Source organism: Dendropsophus ebraccatus, chromosome 4 (genome assembly GCF_027789765.1).
Source record: "Dendropsophus ebraccatus isolate aDenEbr1 chromosome 4, aDenEbr1.pat, whole genome shotgun sequence".
Taxonomy (NCBI): domain Eukaryota; kingdom Metazoa; phylum Chordata; class Amphibia; order Anura; family Hylidae; genus Dendropsophus; species Dendropsophus ebraccatus.
In genome coordinates, this window is record NC_091457.1 from 81,027,009 (window position 1) to 81,047,681 (window position 20,673).

The 20,673-nt window shown below is 40.9% G+C and overlaps 1 protein-coding gene across 1 annotated transcript in view; it reads left to right on the forward strand.

Moving 5' to 3' along the window:
- The window catches only part of LOC138789294 (17-beta-hydroxysteroid dehydrogenase type 2-like), a 37,757-nt gene extending 19,136 nt beyond the window's left edge, over positions 1-18,621 (forward strand). The window contains exons 2-5 of the mRNA XM_069967898.1: positions 6,328-6,540; positions 8,233-8,418; positions 16,128-16,265; positions 17,901-18,621. Coding sequence (XP_069823999.1) covers positions 6,328-6,540; positions 8,233-8,418; positions 16,128-16,265; positions 17,901-18,265 — 902 coding nt within the window. The 3' untranslated portion in view covers positions 18,266-18,621. The remainder of the gene's footprint in view (positions 1-6,327; positions 6,541-8,232; positions 8,419-16,127; positions 16,266-17,900) is intronic.
- Positions 18,622-20,673: the final 2,052 nt, after the last annotated feature.

A 20,673-nucleotide genomic window follows, 5' to 3' on the forward strand; every position in this document is an offset into this window, starting at 1 on the left:
TGTCAAACAGTTGACACAGCTGGGTGACAAACATATAACCTGTCGTGGTATGCATATTGGTATTTATTAGGCTTCCCCATAAATAGTTTGGACCAAGAAGCTGATAAATAGAACATTTTAGCAGAAAAGGATGGCTCAAACAACAATATTTACTTGTGGATTTTTATTTGGGGACTAGTTCCATTTAAGGGTTAAAGAAATGGCTGCAGTTGTCAGCATGGAGAGATGGTATCCTGTTGGGAGAGCAGCACAAAATATATTTTTACAGACCGTGTTTAGATGCCTCAGCAATCCTGCCAAACCTTATTCTCCTTGCCACAGGCCGTCAATGACTCCCAAATACAGAGATTGTCCATAAATCCCAGGCAAAGTCTATAAAAACCAATGTTCCCATACACCATAACTAAAGGAAATTGTATTTCTCTTTAATGTACTTTTGAAAGTTCCACCAGCTAAACCATTACATCAAATTGTCCTTTGCTATTTGAATATGTTAGTCCTTTGCTATAACAGTTACTCTCCTGCCCGGCCGCTCTCATTTAATGATCTATTATTTAAAAAGACGTTTACAGTTTTTTATATACAGTAAAAAATAAGCATCCGGACTTGTAAAAAAGAAGGAAAGGATTCTAGGTCAAGAGCTTATTTACAGTCAAGGGTGAACTCCACTGTCTCAAAAATCCAGCAATTTTGCAAAACTTGCCAGTTCTTTGAAATGTCTGAAGCCCTTTAGCCTCCCGCACACATCCCTGCTCTGTAATGCATAGTAAGTGATTGCAGGTGACCCACAGAGGTAAGTTATCCTCCCATATATGTGGAAGCCCCCTGTAGGTACATATTGCACTATTAGGCCCCGTTCATAGTGAGCAAAAACGTCGGAATTTTGTGGCAGAATCCCGCCGTGCTCAGTGTGCTGCTTTGAGTGAAGAAAAGGGCGCATGCTCCTCCGCTGCTGCTGCTCTCCGCTCAAAGAAATGACATGTCCCACAGAGGGATTTTATTTATGTGTGTGTGTGTGTGTGTGTGTGTGTGTGGTCTATTTTTTTAAAAATAAATAAATAATTTTTAAAAAGCCTGTAGGGTTCTTCCCCATTTTCATTTCAAACCAGGTAAAAAAAAATCCCATCAGCCGCCAAGTAGTACCAGTGTGGGAAAGGCCATTTAGTTTGGCAATCCCCAGCCTAATAATACCAGACTGCCACTGTCCGCCCGAGAAGTGCCATTTTTGACTCTCCGTGACTACTGGTACCTGGCTCTTCCCAGTACCCCTGGTGCAATAATTGAAATAATAATAGAGGGTTAGTGTTAGCCATGTCCGGGCTAACACTAAGCCCCAGCTTAGTAATGGATTCTATCTATTAGATGACTTCCACTACTAAGCCTAAGTAAAGTAAATAAAATAAAACAAAAAATAACATTGAAAATTTATTTTTTTTATAAAAACAAAAGACAAAAACAAAACAGCCACCCCTCATTGAACCTTGTTTATTAAAAAAAAAGCCGCTGGTCATCAACATAGTCCAATGATGCCAATTCTTTGTATACTTATATCTGAAAAAAAGCAGAGAAACAAACAAAAAAATGCAGGAGCAGAACACCCATCATTTTGACAGGTGTTCTGCTCCTTACAGTATGCAGCATCTTTACAGTCTGGCACATAAGGGGTTACATGAGGTTGCATTGCATCCCCACTTGACCCTTTGGGTGCCACACTGAACAATGTGACCCCCGGAGGGGTCAAGTAAGGATGTATTACTTTCCCACTTAACCCTTTGGGGGCCATACCGGTCGCACACTGCACCCATACCAGCAAGGAAGAGGGTTAAGAGCCGTGCAAGGGAAGAGGGTGGGGGTGTCCATATTCACTTCTGATGTCTGCTCTCTTCACCAGAGCTTGGCTTACTGGGCTTGAAGTTAAACTTACTCCCTTCTCCTGGTGTTTTCCTAAATGAGTCAATCAGCAGCTAAGGCAGGACATTGCTGCCTCCGCTGTTTGTCCAAAAAACGCCATAACATCAGAATCCTGTTTTTGGTGAAAACTGCCACAAAGCCTCAAAAATGCCAAAGAGGAGAGCAAAACACCACACCAAAAAAACGCCATGTGTGTAAGGCATACCATAAACTTCCATTGACTTCCAGCCAACATCTGTCCGCTTGCATTTGTGCAAACATTTTGTTGGCATTTTTTCACTATTTTAAGGCAGAGTGAAGCCAGCCTAAGGGATATGAGACTTTTTTTTTTTGTTTTTAGTGGGGTGGGTGAGGGGATTTAGGCCGGGTGATTTAAAAAAAACAAACAAACATATGTCCTGTATTAGACTATTTGGTTGAATGCATCTTATCCCATATGTTAAACACATAGCAGGGCTATAAATAATATGCAGTCCCATCTGGACAACTTAGACATTTGCGACCTCAGTTATAGTTTAATTTGATAGAGAACGTCTTTAAAGCTGTCTGGTCACTGGGTCCATTAATCTTTACATAAATCATTCTTATTTTATTTACCACCAGAGACTAAGGCTATGGAGAGATTTACAAACTATTTGCTCCGTGAAGATTGAACAAGTCACATGGGGTTTCATGGCCAATAACTGTTATAGTCCAAAAAACCCTGAACAAGGTCATACTATCTTAATGATCAGCACCTTAGATAAAACAAATAGCAATTTTCCCCTAGGAAAAGGACAGACTAGCAACTAATCTGAACTTTTTCATAGGCTATGTTTGGTGTTGCAGTTCAACTGTGTTCACCTAAATGGGGATGGACTTCACTACAGCCAGAGCCCTATAGAGATGTGGTACTGTTTTTGGCGTCAGGAGCTGGCGCTTGCCTGCCCGACACGGATAAGCAGCAACAGCGGAGTGCGTCCATGGCTGCAGCAGCCGACGGCTTTCTTAGCGACTAGCCCAGCCAGTTGCTGGGGACGCTGCTGACGGTGTCCCTGGTTACCAACGCCAGGGCCGCGGGCCCCCCAGCCAGGTGTTTTTAGCTGAATGTGTTTTTCTGTAATAGCTGACTGGCAGGTGCAGCTGCCAGTCAGCTCTGGGTGTTGTAGGGAGGCTTGGAGTCCCCGCCCCAATCAGGACCTGGGGCTCCCTTAAGTATCAGTCACTACCTACTCTTCTTGCCTGCTATAGAGCCTAACTTGTTAGTGCCTTGCTCGTGTTCCTTTGTCTTTCTTGCTATCTGGTATATTTATCTTTGGCTATTCCTTTTTGACTATTCTCCTGTATTCTGACTTTGAATTGCGACCTCCGAATGTGTTTTTACCGGGCTAGTTGACCCCTCTAATATTGTGTTTTGTCTGTATATATAGTACAGTTTGCACATATATCATACAGTTGCAGTCTTCTGGTTGGGGCCGGCCTTTTAAGGAGTCAGGTGCCCCAAAAGACAGGGACAGCTTGGTGGGCATAGTGCCAGGGCTTCACCATTGTCCTTGTGTTCGTGGGTCTTTGACGTTATAATGGGACTTATCTGCAATATCAGATATAACCTGTGGACGATTATAGCATTCTTTTAATTCAAGTAATTGTGTACAATCCCTTTAAGATTCTATTGGTCTATATCATATAGCCACATGATTTGTTACCAATAACCACTACAACTGTCCATTGGTTAGTGTTTGGTATTACAGCTGTCTTATTGCAGTAACGCAATGAAAGATGACTGTACGGCAAATAAATAGTCAATTTCTATAATGAAAGGATGCAGTACAGCAATAAAATGATTAATTACTGAGATTAAGTAATGCAATTGCATGTGGGAGCACAGCCTTACTACACTCAACCTGTGGACAGATGAGGCACTATCTCCTGTAGAAAACAGCCATGTATTATTAATCCTTGGCAATCCCTTTAAAGTGTATTATCCTTAATATATGAGACTGATTTATATTGCTTATTGAGAATGTCAGTGTCAGGCAACTAAACAGAATCAAAGCGATGTAGTTAAGACTGTGCTGCTTAATATGATCAAGTATCTTTTATCTTTCCTAAGGTCTAGTTTTACATTTGCTTATCAAATAATGATGGTGAGATCTCAGTCTACATAATCTATCTCGACACAAATAAACAGGGCTGATGTTGGAGAATAACAGGAAGTGTATTGACCCAGGCACTTGGCTCAGAAGCCTTTGAAGTCTGTGTTGATTAACTTGCCAACCTCAGATCTGTGATCAAACGGGTGAGAATGTATGTTTTCAGAAACAGTGCCACTCTTGTTTTTAGATTTGTAACCCATTCCCATTCACACGAATAAAGATAAGTGGTAGACACCATAGGCAGTGCTAGACTCAACCTATGGTCAGGGGTAATGCTGTTCCTAGACAACCCCCTCATCTTAAATTAACCAGGGCAGTGTATTCTACAGTCTGTAACATAAGCTATCTGATCTGGCCTCATATCAAACTGCCAGTCAAAAGAGGGTACTGAGCAAAATAACTGTATTATTTTAAGTAGTATGCTCATCTTCTCCTCTTTACCTGGAAAGTCTTGTATGGGACATAGTCACAGTCTTATTGTAAGGCCTTGTGCACACAGTCTTACTGTGACTCCATATCAGTCTATGATCATTCCGCACATCTGCATAAATTCAATCTCATGTCAGATTTATCCAGGAAAAATAACTGTGCCGTGCTCCATTGAAAGCCATATTAACAAAATATTCTCTCCAAAAAGCAGTTCTTCCAGTAGAGAATATCTTTGTAGCACACTGCTGTACAGGGGCACCATAAGGTGGCATATGTTTCTCCACAGTATGGAACTGTAGTCTCCACTTACAAGGTTCACACAATGTTTTTTCAGCTCTGTTTAAAATGACATCCGTCATTTTGAGTCTAAAGGCCCTATTCCACCAACAGATCTGATGACAGATTATCTGCCAAAGATTTGAAGCCAAACCCAGAAACAGACTATAAACAGAGAACAGGTCATAAAGGAAAGACTGGATTTCTCCTCTTTTCAAATCCACTCCTGGCTTTGGCTTCAAATCTTTGGCAGATAATCTGTTGTCAGATCTGTTGGTGTAATAGGGCCTTAAAATAACGGACGTCTTTTAGCTGTCTGGCCTCCAGTAATTGGCCTTTGGGTGTGGCTTAATTGAATTAAAGGCCCTATTCCACCAACAGATCTGACGACAGATTATCCGCCAAAGATTTGAAGCCAAACCCAGGAGTGGATTTGAAAAGAGGAGAAATCCAGTCATTTCTTTATGACCTGTTCTCTGATTATAGTCTGTTCCTGGGTTTGGCTTCAAATCTTTGGCAGATATTCTGTCGTCAGATCTGTTGGTGTAATAGGGTCTATTGAATTTAATAGTAAAAACTGAGAAAGAACGGTGACAAAAGAAAAACTGTGTGTGAACAACTAATAAAGAACGCTGTTTGCAAAATTTGTCTGAAAATAATGATCATGTTCATTATTTTGACATCCATGGTAAAAACCTTTGTTATTCAATACATTATGTGCAGTGGACGTCCGTCTTTCCATTGACTTCAATGTATTGGCATTGCAGTCAGTTAAATCGCGGCAATAACAGACGTTTTTTTAATATCAAAATCGTCCACCTTTTCTCTATTTATATAATTATGTAAACGTAGCCTAACATTGTATTTAAGTGGTCAAAAGCTAGGACCATTGGATTCTACTTCTGTTTCCTGTGAGTACAATATGGGGGAAATTCATCAAACATGGTGTAAAGTGAAACTGGCTCAGTTGCCCCTAGCAACCAATCAGATCCCACCTTTCATTTTCCAAAGAGTCTGTGAGTCTCTGATTGGTTGCTAGGGGCAACTAAGCCAGTTTCACTTTACACCATGTTTGATAAAGCTCCCCCTGTGTGTTCAGTTATTTGAAGACAAGTGTGTTTCTATGTTGGGTAGTAGGTCTCTAGAGTCCTTTTGTTTGTCTTCCTCCATTCCTCCATATTGTACCAATATCTAGAATACTTTAACACTGTAACCTATTTACCTTGGAATTTTCTCATTATATATACAGATCAATAGGAGAGTGGAGTGTTTTTTTCTTCTGTGCAGACTTCAGACGTGCAGACACAATTCCCTCCCTTGGAATGTGAAATTCAACCTCAATAATCTGTCAAAAGGTGTTTGGTATTTTGTTAAATGAAAGGATTATCTGTAGCAGTGCCTCCTATAATTTACCAAGCCTTGGGCAATGGGGTTACTGATGTGGAAGTCTCTAGTCAGTTAAAACTTCCGTAGAGTTTTATAGACTTTAATCAACAAATGTCATCCCTGGCTGATATGGGGAGAAGTGTTTGCATTGGATGGGCTGTGCTAAATGTTCTTCCTTTTCTTCGTTTAGGGTGTGATTCAGGACTTGGATATGCACTAGCTAAGCACTTGGATGAACAAGGTGTTCTTGTCTTTGCTGGTGTTTTGGATAAGAAAGGCCAAGGTGCTGAAGAACTTAGAAGGGTTTGTTCTCCAAGACTTTCTTTAATCCAACTTGATGTCACAAATCTGGGACAGATAAAGACGGCCTACAATGAAATGAGCAGTCAGGTGAAAGATGCAGGTACTCAACATCAAGAGAGTTGCCACCAATGAGGTTATGTTCACACATAGCATTCACTTAGTCATAGTTAACACTATTTTGCATTGAATTGCACAATTCACAGTAAATTGTCCCAGAGATGTCAAAATAATACCTCACCAATCTTTAAACATAGAACCTTGCCACTTGAGCTGTCTTACGTAAGAGATGGACTCAATAGACTTAGGGTGGTATTACACGGAACGATTATCGTTCGAAAAAATCGTTAAATCGTTCGGATTTGAACGATAATCATTTCGTGTAATAGCAGGCAACGATTAAACGACCAACGAGAAATCGTCGATCGTTTAATAGGATCTGGACCTATTTTTATCGTTTGATTGTTCGCTCATCGTTCGCACATTGTTCGCACATGGTTCGGTGGAATAAGAATTCACAGCTGAAACGTACGCAATAGCGACGACTAAACGACTGCAAGAACGATAAATAACGGTTATCGTTTCTTGTACTTGGGCGAAAGATTTCGGGTCGTTTGCCTTAGGGGTCGTTTACGATCGTTTATTGTTAATCGTTAGTCGTCGGAAAATTGCTTGGTGTAATAGTACCCTTACAGTGGAGCTTATCACCTGCCGTGAGATAGTAGACATCTGCAAGCTTCTTCCAGCTATATTTAGCGGTCTTGGGGGGGGGGGGGGGTCTCAGCACTGGGACCCTGACTAATTAAAACATTTGACAAGTAACACTTCAAAGTAAAATTGCATTCAACACGGGTGGAGTCCGGCATACAATTGCAAGTGGTAACCACCACTAACTACTGGTAAAAACTTACTGTACATCCAGGAATCACAAAGCATTCTAAGCTATGTTCACACTACGTATATTTCAGGCAGTATTTGGTCCTCAAGTCAGGTCCTCATAGCAACCAAAACCAGGAGTGGATTGAAAACACAGAAAGGCTCTGTTCACACAATGTTGAAATTGAGTGGATGGCCGTCATATAACGGTAAATAACTTCCATTATTTCAATATAACAGCCGTTCTTTTAAAATAACAGCAAATATTTGCCATTAAATGACGGCCATCCACTCAATTTCAACATTATGTAAACAGAGCCTTTCTGTGTTTTCAATCCACTCCTGGTTTTGGTTGCTATACAGCCTCAAAAATACAGCCTCAAATATACGTAGTGTGAACCCAGCCTAATTAATGTGTATACTGCATATCTGATGGACAGTTTATAATTTTTTACTGATTTGGCCAGTTATGGATAATAAATCCATAACTGGGCACAGGAGTAAAGATATAGGAACTGCATAGATATCAAGGACTAAGGATAACTGTATCACCAAACTGGACCTAAACAACCATGGTCCATCACTGTCAAATATTAAAATGCGATCTTTATTGGTCATGTAGTATGCTATTAGGTTGTTATCTTTCAAGTTTAAAACCAACCTGGCAAAAGGATGCAAATAACCCGAAGAGGTGGCAGTTTGAGCATTTTTGTGTTGTTCTCTCAATTGCGTCCATCATATACTGCAAATGTTGTAAAGAACGTTAGATGCTGGGCATGATTGTTCACCACTAGGTTATCTCTGATGCTACAGTCTATCCTTTATAGCAGATTGGTGCATATAATAGTCTTATAGAGCTTCTCTACATCCCTACCATGAATTTTAATGCTCACTTTCCTTTTTGTGTTTATTGGTCTAGGTCTCTGGGCTATTGTGCACAATGCAGGTGTTCTTGGCTACATGGCAGATGGAGAATTGCTGCCGATAAGTGTCTACAAACAATGTATGGATGTGAATTTTATTGGAGTTGTTCAAGTCACTAAGATGTTTATGCCATTACTAAGGAAAGCCAAGGGGAGACTCGTGACTATCTCCAGTATGGCAGGTAAGTGGTTTAGAATACGATTGATTTGGTGAGAATAATAGAATATCAAGGTGTTTCTAACTTTGCCTTGTTCTTCTGATTTGAATTAACTTCAGGTCAATAGGTACAGTAAGGATAGTTCACACCATTCTAGGATAGGGGGCTTGCTAGTGCTTAATTTGTGTGGGCTTGACATTTTTTTTAAGTAAAAGGGGTAGTTCAGCAAAAAATATTTTTCTTTTAAATGAACTGGTGCCAGAAAGTGACAGAGATTTGTAATTTACTTTAATTTACTATTAAAAAATCTTCAGTCTTCCAGTACTTACCAGTTGCCATATGTCCTACTGAAAGTGGTGTATTTTTTGCAGACTGGAGAGCAGGAGAGGATTTCTATGGGGATTTGCTACTGCTCTGGACAGTTCCTGTCATGGACAGCAGAGAGCACTGTGTCAGACAGGAAAGAAACCACTTCCAGTAGGACATGCAGCAGCTGATAAGTACTGGAAGACTTGAGATTTTTTTAATCTCACCATTTGGCACCAGTTGATTTGAAAGAATTATTTTTTTCTGTGAATAACCCATTTTAACTCATGTTAGGCCCTACAATTATTCGGCCTCCAGATGCCAGATCCCACACTTTAGATGCCAAGAAAATTAAGACCGTTTAGGTCCTTCCTCTGATATTCTCATAGCTCCCTGACCTCATAGATCAAATCTCAGTGTGAGATTCCCTCACATGACACCCTAGTACTGAACATATGATGAAAGTGAGATGCAGCAAAAATGGGAGTGAGTCTGGAGGGTCTCATGATGGCTTTTTTCACTGCACATATAACTAAATAGAACCTCTGCAAAGTAACAAGCACAAATCTACTCTGAAACAATGAGCAGTGCTCAAAACCCCTTTTTTGGTGGTAAAAACTGACTATTTATTCTATGCTGTATGGATTAGCTCCATTGCTTCAGGTGTCGAGCACCTACAAATGCAGTTTGCCTTTACAAACATTTGTGAAAGAATGGGTTGTTCTAAAAAGGTCACTCAATTTTAATGGCGAAGCTAACTTTTCCTACACCTGAGGCAAAGATGTAGTTTGAACATCCCCCTTTCTGGATTTGTTCTTTTTCTTCCCCATCTGATCAAGACTGCAATGACTTTTTTCCATGTATGTCTTGATAGAAAAAAATCTTTAGCAGATCCTCATCCTCAGACTAAGAAAAGCTCCTCTTAGTGCCACACACTACACCTTGTAAATACTGCCAAACCCCACACCTCCTAAATATAATACTACTTTAGGCTATGTTCACACAATGTCTTTTTTTTTGGACATCATTTATATAAAACATGTTTAGCAAAAAAATGATGGCCGTCCAAAAAAACAGCCGTAAAACCAGCCAAAAAAAAAGACGTAGTTTGAACATAGCCATATCCGGCACTGCATCTGAATACACAATAAATTCCTCTAAATTTTATTTTAATATACACTTTGCCCTCGCTATTAGCTATAATGCACTATGCCTCCATTAAAGCGACTCTGTACCCACAATCTGCCCTCCCTAAACCATTTGTACCTTCGGATAGCTGCTTTTAATCCAAGATCTGTCCTAGGGTCCGTTCGGCAGGGGATGCAGTTATTGTTTTAAAAACGACTTTTAATCCGGCAGCGCTGTGTATAACGGCCGGGGCTTACATTAGTATATGCATTAGGCTGGCACCACCTCTTTGTCCTTCCTCCCCACCCTCCTCATGATTAGGAATGCTCCAGGCAGATTGCTTCCTATTCCCCAACTTTGAGCATAATGAACATGGGCTGGATCGTTAAGACACCTGTGCAAAGCTCAAACAGCAGTAAATGTTCCTGGATCATTCCTAATGCTGAGGAGGGCGGGGAGGAGGGAAGGAGAGGTTGTGCCAGCCTAATGCATATACAAATGTAAGCCCCGGCCGTTAGACACAGCGCTGTGGGATTAAAAGTTGTTTTTAGGACAATAACTGCATCACCTGCCGAACGGACCCCAGGACAGATCTTGGATTAAAAGCAGCTATCCGAAGGTACAAGCGGTTTGGGGGGGGGGGGGGGTCAGATTGTGGGTACAGAGTCGCTTTAAGTATAATGCACTGCACCCACCTTTTATGAGATAAGATTCACTGTGAGCCCTTATTGAGATATAATGCACTGGAATAAATAGTGCCAACATTTTTCACAGTGCATTACATAGTTCTTATCCTTATTAGGGCTCACAATCTAAATTCACCTATCTGTATGTTTTGGATATGTGAAGAAACTGGAGTGCCTTGCAGTTAAACTTAGTGAGACTGTAAACTCAGGACCCCAGCGCAGTGAAACACCGGCATTACAGGACCCAGCAATTCAGATTGACATGTCTCCCAACAGGTGGTGCCCAGCTGCATAAATAGACCAAGATTATAAGAAATAAAGGGATTCTTTATGGCACTCAAAATATATTCACCTTTATTTTGCAGGACACACGAGGAGTGCTCCTTCACTGGCCTACGTCCGGTTCACGCCCTCCGGCACTTTTTAAGGTCGGTGAAGGAGCGCTTTTCTTGTCCTACAATGCATTTTATATAATAAAGATGAATATATGGTAAGTGCCATAAAGAATCTCTTTATTTCTTTCACACTGCATTGTGCCCCTTAATATACTGTGTCTCCCATGAGGTATAATGCACTGCTCCCCTCCTTAAGTATAATGCACTGTGCCCTCTTAATTAGGTATAATAAACTGTGCCCCCCTCTCCATGAGGTATAATAAACTGTGCCCCTGAACTCTTGAGATGTTATACACTAGACCTCCCTTCCCCCATGAGATATAATATACTTGCCCCCCCCCACTCCACCCGGGGAAATATATAAGACTTTGCCCCCCCCAACACTATTTCATACTCGCCTGTCTTGCCCCTGTGCCGCCCTTAGTGGACGCCACTCTGGCATCTGCTAGTAGGATCTGGCTCCTCGTGTGAGATAAAGGCAGTTGATTACCTAAAATCCTGCCTCCATCTGGGGGCTCCTCACACAGCCAACTCCATATAAACACAGTGCCTCTGTCAGCAGCTTTTTAAAGCGATGTGCCCTGTTTGTGAAGGAGGGTGGCGCCCCTTGCACGCTTGAACCCAGGTCTACTGTCCCCCTCTTTGTGCCCCTGTAATAGGATGCCACTGTAGTTAATAAAATTTCATCCTAGATCTCCACCATCAATTGTCAGTGGTATTATTGGAAAGTTGGGGTGTGCTTTGGGAACCATAGAAACTTGGCCACAAAGTGGTAGAACTTATAGAGTTACATAGTGAGGCCACCTATTGCTGAGGTATCTAGCGTATAAAATTCACCAATGCTCTGCTGGCTCAGTAACAGCAGGGACCCCAACGTTATCTGGTATTACAATGAGCACAAAAAGTACGCTGCTAACTTCATAGCATGGGTTTCCATGGCTGAGCAGCTGCATGCCTCACCAAGCACAATCACACTTTTATTTCTAGGAGTCTGGATTTGGTGAATGACAGGAGGACATTACTTGCCCAAATACATTGTGCCAACTGTAAAGTGTGATGTGGAAGAGATAAGACAATGGGGTTGTTTTTCAGGGGTTGGCCTAGGCCTCTTAGTTCCAGGAAATGTAAATGTTTCAGCATACCAAGACATTTCAGGGAATTGTTTGCCTTTAACTTTGGGTTCAGCCCTTTCTGTCCCACCATAACTATGCTCCAGTGTGCAAAGGAACATCCATTGAGGCTTAGTTAGGTGAGTTTGTTGTGGAAGAACTTGCCCGCACAGAGCCCTGAAATCAACTCTACTGAACACTTTTAGAATAACCTAGAATGGAAATTGATGTTGGACTAACCTCACAGATGCTCTACCGAATGGCCAAAAATTCCCACAGACATACTTCAAAATCTTGTAGAAAGTCTTTCCATAAGAGTGGAAGCTCATCTGACTTAATTCATTAACCTGTATACTTTACTCAGTAATAGACTATATATAGCACAACAGAGCACTAGAGCGTTGAGCTTTCCTGGATATATAATTAGAATGGCAGAGGGAGGCAAATGATTGACAGCAGCCATGGTATGACACCCTGCGCACCTGCAGCCCTTCTCTACTACCCTACACTGTAGACATACAATCATACTGTCAGTTATGTACAAAAATATTAGCGGGTGGATCAATCAAATCTCTGAAGCCAAGTCTGGGATCCTGGCTATTAATTAATGGGCTCATTAGTTTGTCAGAACTGCCTTGTCACAGCTCAGTAATTGGCTCTTTGATTATTTAATTAGTTTGTTATGTGATTGTAATTGCACATACATAATCTCTCATTTACAGGAAGGAAAGAAAATCCCAGCACTGGGCAAAGAGGCATCATGATTGCTTACATTGTTGCTGCATGGCTTAAACTCTGATGTGATAGTCCCCATTCACCATGGCTATGTTTCACAGAAAACCAATGAATAGCTTAAGGGGCTAGTTTGCTACGGACAAGCCCTTTTAGTTAGAGGGATCCCAGGGCAATCAGGAAGCCTATACCATATGCAGAAAAATGGACAATCAATCAGCTCACCAATAGTTCATGTGAACATCTCCATCCACAACTGAAGCACGGACCCGGTGGACATGTGCAAAGAAATGGAAGATGCCAGCCAGCTCCAGTAAGATTAAAATCTTGTAACTTTATTTAGAACATTGAAAATAAAAGCATTCATGCAATGAACGCTGTTCATTGCATTGATGGTTTTTATTAATGTTCTAAATATAGTTACAAGATTTTAATCTTACTGGAGCTGGCTGGCATCTTCCATTTCTTTGCACAAGCCTCCACCCTAACATTTAAGTTTTGAATATTGCCTATGACACATTTACACATACCTTACACTGACCAATCACTGCATTAGGAACGCCTACTCAATAATGTGTCAGTCCACCTTTTCTAGGAAATTGCAGCTTTCAGACGTTGGGTAACAGTTTCCACTCTTGTACATCCTGACTTATGTGCACTCCAACAGCTTCACCAGACGGTGCACACTTTTCAGAGTGGGGGCAGCCAGTTCAGGCATATCCCCAACATGTTCAATGGAGTTACTACATTTCAGTGAGTGTGAGGGTCCAAGACAGTGTGGTAAATTTATTCTTGTGTACCTCCAACCACTCCCTAGAAATTTGAACCTGGGGACATGAAGCACTGTCATCTTGAAAGATAGCACCTTCGTGAAGGAAGGGCTCCTGTTATGGATGTGGTGATGGGTGCATCATTACCTAACAAGTCCCTATACATTTATCATACAAGAATTGAGGTATAATGACCAAGGGTCCCAGGCCATGCCAGAAAAACACTCCCTAAACCATGACATAGCCATCACCTGCCTGATAGACGTTGCACCCACAGCATACAACCCCATTCTGTTTATGCTAAATGCGTACCCAGCTATCCATATGGTTCAGCAGGAGATGGGACTTGCCACTTCATGTTTTGATGCTGTGGGGTTGTTATTGGTACTCTTTTCAGTCTTCAGCTATTGAATCTTAATGGAAACAGGGTACATAACATGGTTATTGTGGAATTAGTTTTTCCCACTGTTGTACTGCTGAGCCACTTGATCCACTGTGCTACAATATTGATAAAGATTCATATGCACTAAAGGATTGACAGATGGCACTTAAAGCGACTCTGTACCCACAATCTGACCCCCCCAAACCACTTGTACCTTCGGATAGCTGCTTTTAATCCAAGATCTGTCCTGGGGTCCGTTCGGCAGGTGATGCAGTTATTATCCTAAAAACAACTTTTAATCCAGCAGCACTGTGTCTAACGGCCTGGGCTTACATTTGTATACGCATTAGGCTGACACCACCTCTTTGTCCTTCCTCCCCACCCTCCTCATCATTAGGAATGATCCAGGAACATTTACTGCTGTTTGAGCTTTGCACAGGTGTCTTAACGATCCAGCCCATGTTCATTATGCACACAGGTAGGGAATAGGAAGCAATCTGCCTGGAGCATTCCTAATGATGAGGACGGTGGGGAGGAAGGACAGAGAGGATGTGCCAGCCTAATGCATATACAAATGTAAGCCCCGGCCGTTAGACACAGCGCTGCCAGATTAAAAGTAAATTTTTAGCACAATAACTGCATCCCCTGCCGAACAGACCCCAGGACAGATCTTAGATTAAAAGCAGCTATCTGAAGGTACAAGCGGTTTGGTGGGGTCAGATTGTGGGTACAGAGTCGCTTTAACTGAATGATTTTAGATATAGGGTCCTACTAAGAAATGCTGGCAACCTGCTACATTAGGTGTGTAGGGAAGGTATATATGGGGGCAGTGGGGCTTCACACAAACTCCTAAAACAAAACACCCAAAATATTGAGTCTGTGGATGATAAACTGCACTGGGTAGAAAGAACTGCTCTAGCTTTATTTATTTTTTTAGGAAGAATCCTTATAGACATTAACAGCAGACTCCTTTAAGAGTTTTTAGGATTATAAGATCAGAGCATGTTTGGAGTCTTTTGTGTCTCATTACAAACCAGGACCCAGAACAGGACGGAAACAGAACTGCTTAAAACTATGCCATTAGACAATGTGTCTGTGCAGGATTAGTTAGCACGTCTTAGTCATTTTAGAGTAATACAGTGCATGCAAGTTCTAGCTTGTTATCAGATGAAAAGGTTTTTCTGCACAATGAACGGTACGTGTGGTTATATGCTCTGACTGCATGTACAACCCAATGTCGTGAAAGTGCTGGATCTGAGGTCAATGTGACCTCCAATAAGCTATTCATTTCAATTGGGATTAACTTTATTGTGCAAAATAGAAAAAGCCTTAAAGTATTTAGCACAGTGGAATCCTCCGACAAGGCACAGACAAACATCACAAATAAGCCCGGCAATAGCATGTAATGCAGCCGATATAGTGTCACCTATAGATTTTCTGGGATGTTTTCAAGTATATGTTAAAGATGTCTCGAGAGAGTGCAGGTTGGGGAGGGTGATGAATGGGTTTTGATCATCACATCTGTTTGCCCATCTCTGCGGTGTTCTGTTATTATAGGAACATTTCTCAAACATCTGTTGTATGAATTGCTTAGCATTGTCAAGGTGTAGATGGGTTTTGCAGGTCTGCTGAAACAGTATGGTGTAAAGAAATCATATTTAGGTCACACATGGTATGTTTACGGTTAACGTACAATATTACATTCTACAAGCATAAGAAGACTGCTAAATATAATTATATACATAGAACACTATAATCCTCACTATCATCTCAGATATGACTGAAGGGCCATAATACATTTCTAATATACTCTATGCATTGTGCACTCCCAACAAGATCCCACCACTGGACCTGACCATAATACCGTTTTATTATTCTCTATATTCTCTATACATTATAAACTACAACCTCCATCAGAGACAGACCACAAGACATGATCACAATACTTTATTCACTATACATAGAGCACTAAATCTACTAGCATGACCTAACCACTGGTCTTGGCTCCAATACAATTCCATTATTCTCTGTACATAAAATACTAGACCCACTAACATGACCTGACCACTAGCATTGATAATACAATTATATTATACTTAATACATACAGCACCAGACCTCCCGGTAAGTATTAGAACCTTAGCAGAATGTATCTGCTAGATTAGGACTTGCTAGTGTTTAATAGTTTACTACATTGTCTTCAGCATATCTTTATATCTTCCACAGGGCACACTCCCATTCCCGGGTTTGCAGCTTATGCAGCATCTAAGGCAGCTCTCTCCATGTTTTCTGCAGTGATGCGCCAAGATCTTTTCAAGTGGGGTGTGAAAGTATCTGCTATCCATCCGAGTGGTTTTAAAACCAGTATGTATATATTTGAATGTTTGTGTTAGATTTAGGTTAGGTTGTTTAGCAAAAACTTGGCATACATGCTTTCTTACTTTTAGGGCAATCTCATCTCAGTCTGTACCCCTTATATCGGTAGGAATTTACTTTTAATTTCCTATTATTTTGATTATTATTTTGATTATGCCAACACATTCTTCCATACTTTAAAGGATGACACTCATAAATAGGTCAATGTCTAGACTACTTTCATTGGACATGATTTATTCTACCTGCTTACCTCCCAACAGGTGCCTTTTTGCTTGCCCAGAAACTCAGAATGCAGAGGCAAATTTTGTAAAAAGTCTTTAGACTAGGCAAATTAAGGCTATGGTTTATAAAGTTCTTCAGAATGGATTGATATTGACATTTTTAAAAGCAGCCTTTTATATCTTTTTGGAGTATACAAGGAAGTCAGAGGCCACCCATATTTCTCTTAGGTAGAAAATACACCCATAGGTAGTTTATATATACAATTTACGCATGTTGTTGCATTCAAACTCCGAAGCCAGATAATGGAAGGTAAGAGTGCCAACCACTATGCTTTTGTCTCCACCAATATGATGTTTTCTGAGGAGATGGATTACAAATGGGTATGTACCATTGAGGCAGGTCATGTAGCTGTAATGGGGCTCTTGGAGAGAGGGCAAGTCCTGCTTGGTCTCATTTTAATTGCTATGAGGTGGTGGGAACTTGTGCAGGTCTCTCTTCTTTTCATATTGTCAAAAAGGGGGGAAAGGATATTGGTCTTAAGTCACGGAAGGATTTTCAACTATAAACAGTATCATAATGAGTCGGCCCATTGTAGTCTTTGCCATGAGACACCCTCTCTTCTACTGTATGTATGCCACTGCAGGTTCAGGCTATGTTCCCAAAACGTATTTTTTTCGTATTTCTACGGCTATTGTTGCCAATTGGCTTGCTGCCTATGGGGTCCCGGCCGGAGCATATACACATATTATACGTTCCGGTTGGGACCCCTAGCTGCTCCGCAAACAGCTGACATGTCAGTTCTTTGTGGCTGCTATTCATTGAATAGCGGCCATAGAAAGCTCTGTCAGGGCACACTATGAAGCAAGCGGCTGCGGCCGCAAGCTTCATAGCGTACTGTGGTGTGTTCTGATGCGGTTGCGCGCTGATGCGCCCTCATCAGAACTCTGCGGCGTGAAAGATCATCCGGCCGGTACAGTACCGGCCGGGATGATCTTTTCAGAGACCGGCCGTTCCGTGACCCGACCGGGTAACGGAACGGCCGGTCTCTTACGCCGTGTGAACATGGCCTAAAGATAAATTCATAGGTTATGGTTAACTTAGATGATCCCATAAAATTACTTCACAGTTTCATCCCCATCCTCCTTTGGAATAAGCAAATTAGAGAGGGACCCTTCTTTATTGTGGTTAAACACATGGACACCCAGCAAGATAATGGCTATGTGTACATTCAGTAAACCATACAGGAACCCTTGTATAATTCCATTCACTTCTCCTGTGGGAGTCTGTACCACTCTATGCTGAGTAGTTGTCTAGAATTTGAGTACCTGTTGTACATTCCTGTTGGAAATATACTTAATAAATTATACAGGCTCCATAACAAAACATGCCTTCTGCTTGCAGATATTTTTGGATCTCAAGAACACTGGTTAAGTCAAGACCAGAACATTCTAGATAATATTATGCCAGATGTCAAAGAAGATTATGGAGAGGAATATCTAGCAAGTTTGAAGGACCTTCGCTATACAATGTCTACAGTCACCTCCCCAGATCTGTCCCCTGTCTTGGAGGATGTGTGCCATGCTCTTCTGGCTCGAGAACCCTACTTCTCTTACACTCCAGGCCAGTGTGCATATCTCATCCCATGTTTGTTCCGCTATTTCCCTCTTTGGGTTTATGATAACTTTGCAAAACAAACTTTTCAAATCCACCGGAATATCCTACCAAGATCCCTGAGGATATCCAAGGCTAATAATAAAACAGACTAGAGCTTCTGTGATGACAGAATAGGGGACTTTTTTTTTACAAAATGACATTGATCAGCCATGATTTATTCTTTTATATTGGTCTAAAGTATATAAATATTCTTTTTTTCTTCCCTCAATATTGAACTGTTTACCATGGGTGGTGCATCATCTAGGAATTAAGGGTAATATATATCACAATACTTTTTATATTGATGTTATTCTTGTAACAAAAAAGAAAATTATTTCTGTGGACTGGTGTGGCGCTGTTTGTTGAAAGAAGCAGCCATGTTTTTCCAATAGCAATAAAATTTCCCATAATGATTTTTATAAACGTAAGCCTTAGATATTTTTTTCCTTCTGTCTTCTGTAGTTGACATGTGTTTGTAGATATACTTACTGCACGATAATAATACCAAAATGGTAGTCTTTTGTTCTGGATAGTTAAGTGGAAACACAAGTGACATGTTTTATTCTTGCTACATTGTATCAACTTCTTCTTTACTGACGTCTCCATGGTAGTAAGTGGCAAGTATCAAGCTGTGTACTCAGATATTATTGTGGCTATTTGACTTTCCAGCTGAGAATCTAAAGACCATAAATAACCCAACATTCCCTTCTTCCTTCCACCCTACATGAAACCAATAATGAGAACAGTTGAATGTTTGTTTTGTGTTGGCAAGAACGAAAGAATGAATAATGGGAGTAATAATATTATTATATAATGTTATTAAGAGTCACCTGACTGGCTAACCTATAATGAACCTATAATCAGTTTCACCCAAAATATATTTAATTTAGTCTTTAAAGGGATTTCTCTACCTTTGACAATCCAATTTTGTTAGAAGGGTCCTAAAAATAATGCTGAGACCCCCAGAGATTTGTGGGGGAAACTGTCAACAGTATTCAGTTCCCCTACTGCACCAACCAATAGAAGAAACAGAATTCTCCCACAGTTCTCCCTTAAATGGATGGATTGTCCATATAATTCACATGAGTGGGTAATGTGCCTCCTTAGGCCTCATTCACTTGTCCAGTTATTTTTTTTTTTTAAGGTCCGTGATTTAGTACCTAGCTAGATCGAGCTAGATGCGTGATCCGTGGAAAACCATCTGTGATTTCATCCATTTTTAAATCACCCCAGTATGTATTCCACTATGTGTAGGCATCATGCTGAGCCCTGTAGTCCTACTTTATGACATGATGAGCCTTGTTGTCCCCTACCCTTTCATGCTGGGCCTTGAAGTTCCCTTGTATATGACATGCTAAGCTTTTCTATATATCCTGAACGATAAATGTAAGAAGAGGCAGGGGAAGTGTGTATACTACCTATAGACTATTACCCCCCCACCCCAAGACCCCTGGCAGCTTAACATGCCATATAACAGTGCACAAGAATGCTGTTTTTACAGGTCGTCACTAAAAGGAGATGTTTCCCCACAAACCTTCTCAATCCTCTGGTCCATAAAACACCTACATGGGTCAGGAAACAATGACCACCTTTTGCCAAGGTTTAGGGAGAACTCATCTTGCTCCTGGCTTCCACTCCGTTGTCCACCAAGAAGCTGTAGGTCCAGGTTGTACTCTCCAGACAAGTTGCTTGGGTTGCAGGGAAATAAGGAAACTGGTGACTACACACATGACGCCTAAACCTCCAGGAAGGCCTTCCTAAAAGAGCACTGCTCCTGGTAAGCTCCTTTTACTTAACATATGTATATGTGATTTATAGCCCATACATCCATTTTGTATTATAACAGAGGTGAATGTGCTCTGAAGTATGTCAGTGTGCTCAGTGGGCTCGTAACCTCACAGATTTTAGGTTACCCCAAGGAACCTGTGCACTGTGGGCTTTAGAACTGCTTAGCCGAGATGGCTTAGATCAAGAGGTATGGGATGGCTACAGGCAGCTGTTGGGAGATGCAGTGCTCTTCATTGGCATGCCTGACAGAAAATTCTGGAAAAATATATCTCTCACTTTCTAAGTAGTCTTCTTGTTTGAGTTGCTCTTCACATTTCTAATCTTTCCATTTACACAGATGCGTGATTTGGTGGGATGCACATTCATTTTAATGTAATGACATGGCTTTAGACTGGTGAGTATTAGGTTCTGTGCTATGTTGTGTTTCTTTACAGAAAGAAGGACTAATTACAAGAAATGTTCTCAGTGTCAGAAAACCATTCTTATAATGTCTTAAGATGGTTGATAATTTCAGTGCAGATAAATTGATAATTAGGAAAATGATAATTGAAGCATATTTCCTTCAGATTATAATGTTGTTGTTTATTGCCTGTGAATCACTTGTTCTACTCACGACTGTTGCATACATCTGGGTATATGAATGTTATTTATGGATTACTAGTAAAACAAAGGATCATTTCCCATCTAACAACCCCTTTAAATTGATGTAATTGGCTCACAATAAAACAGGATG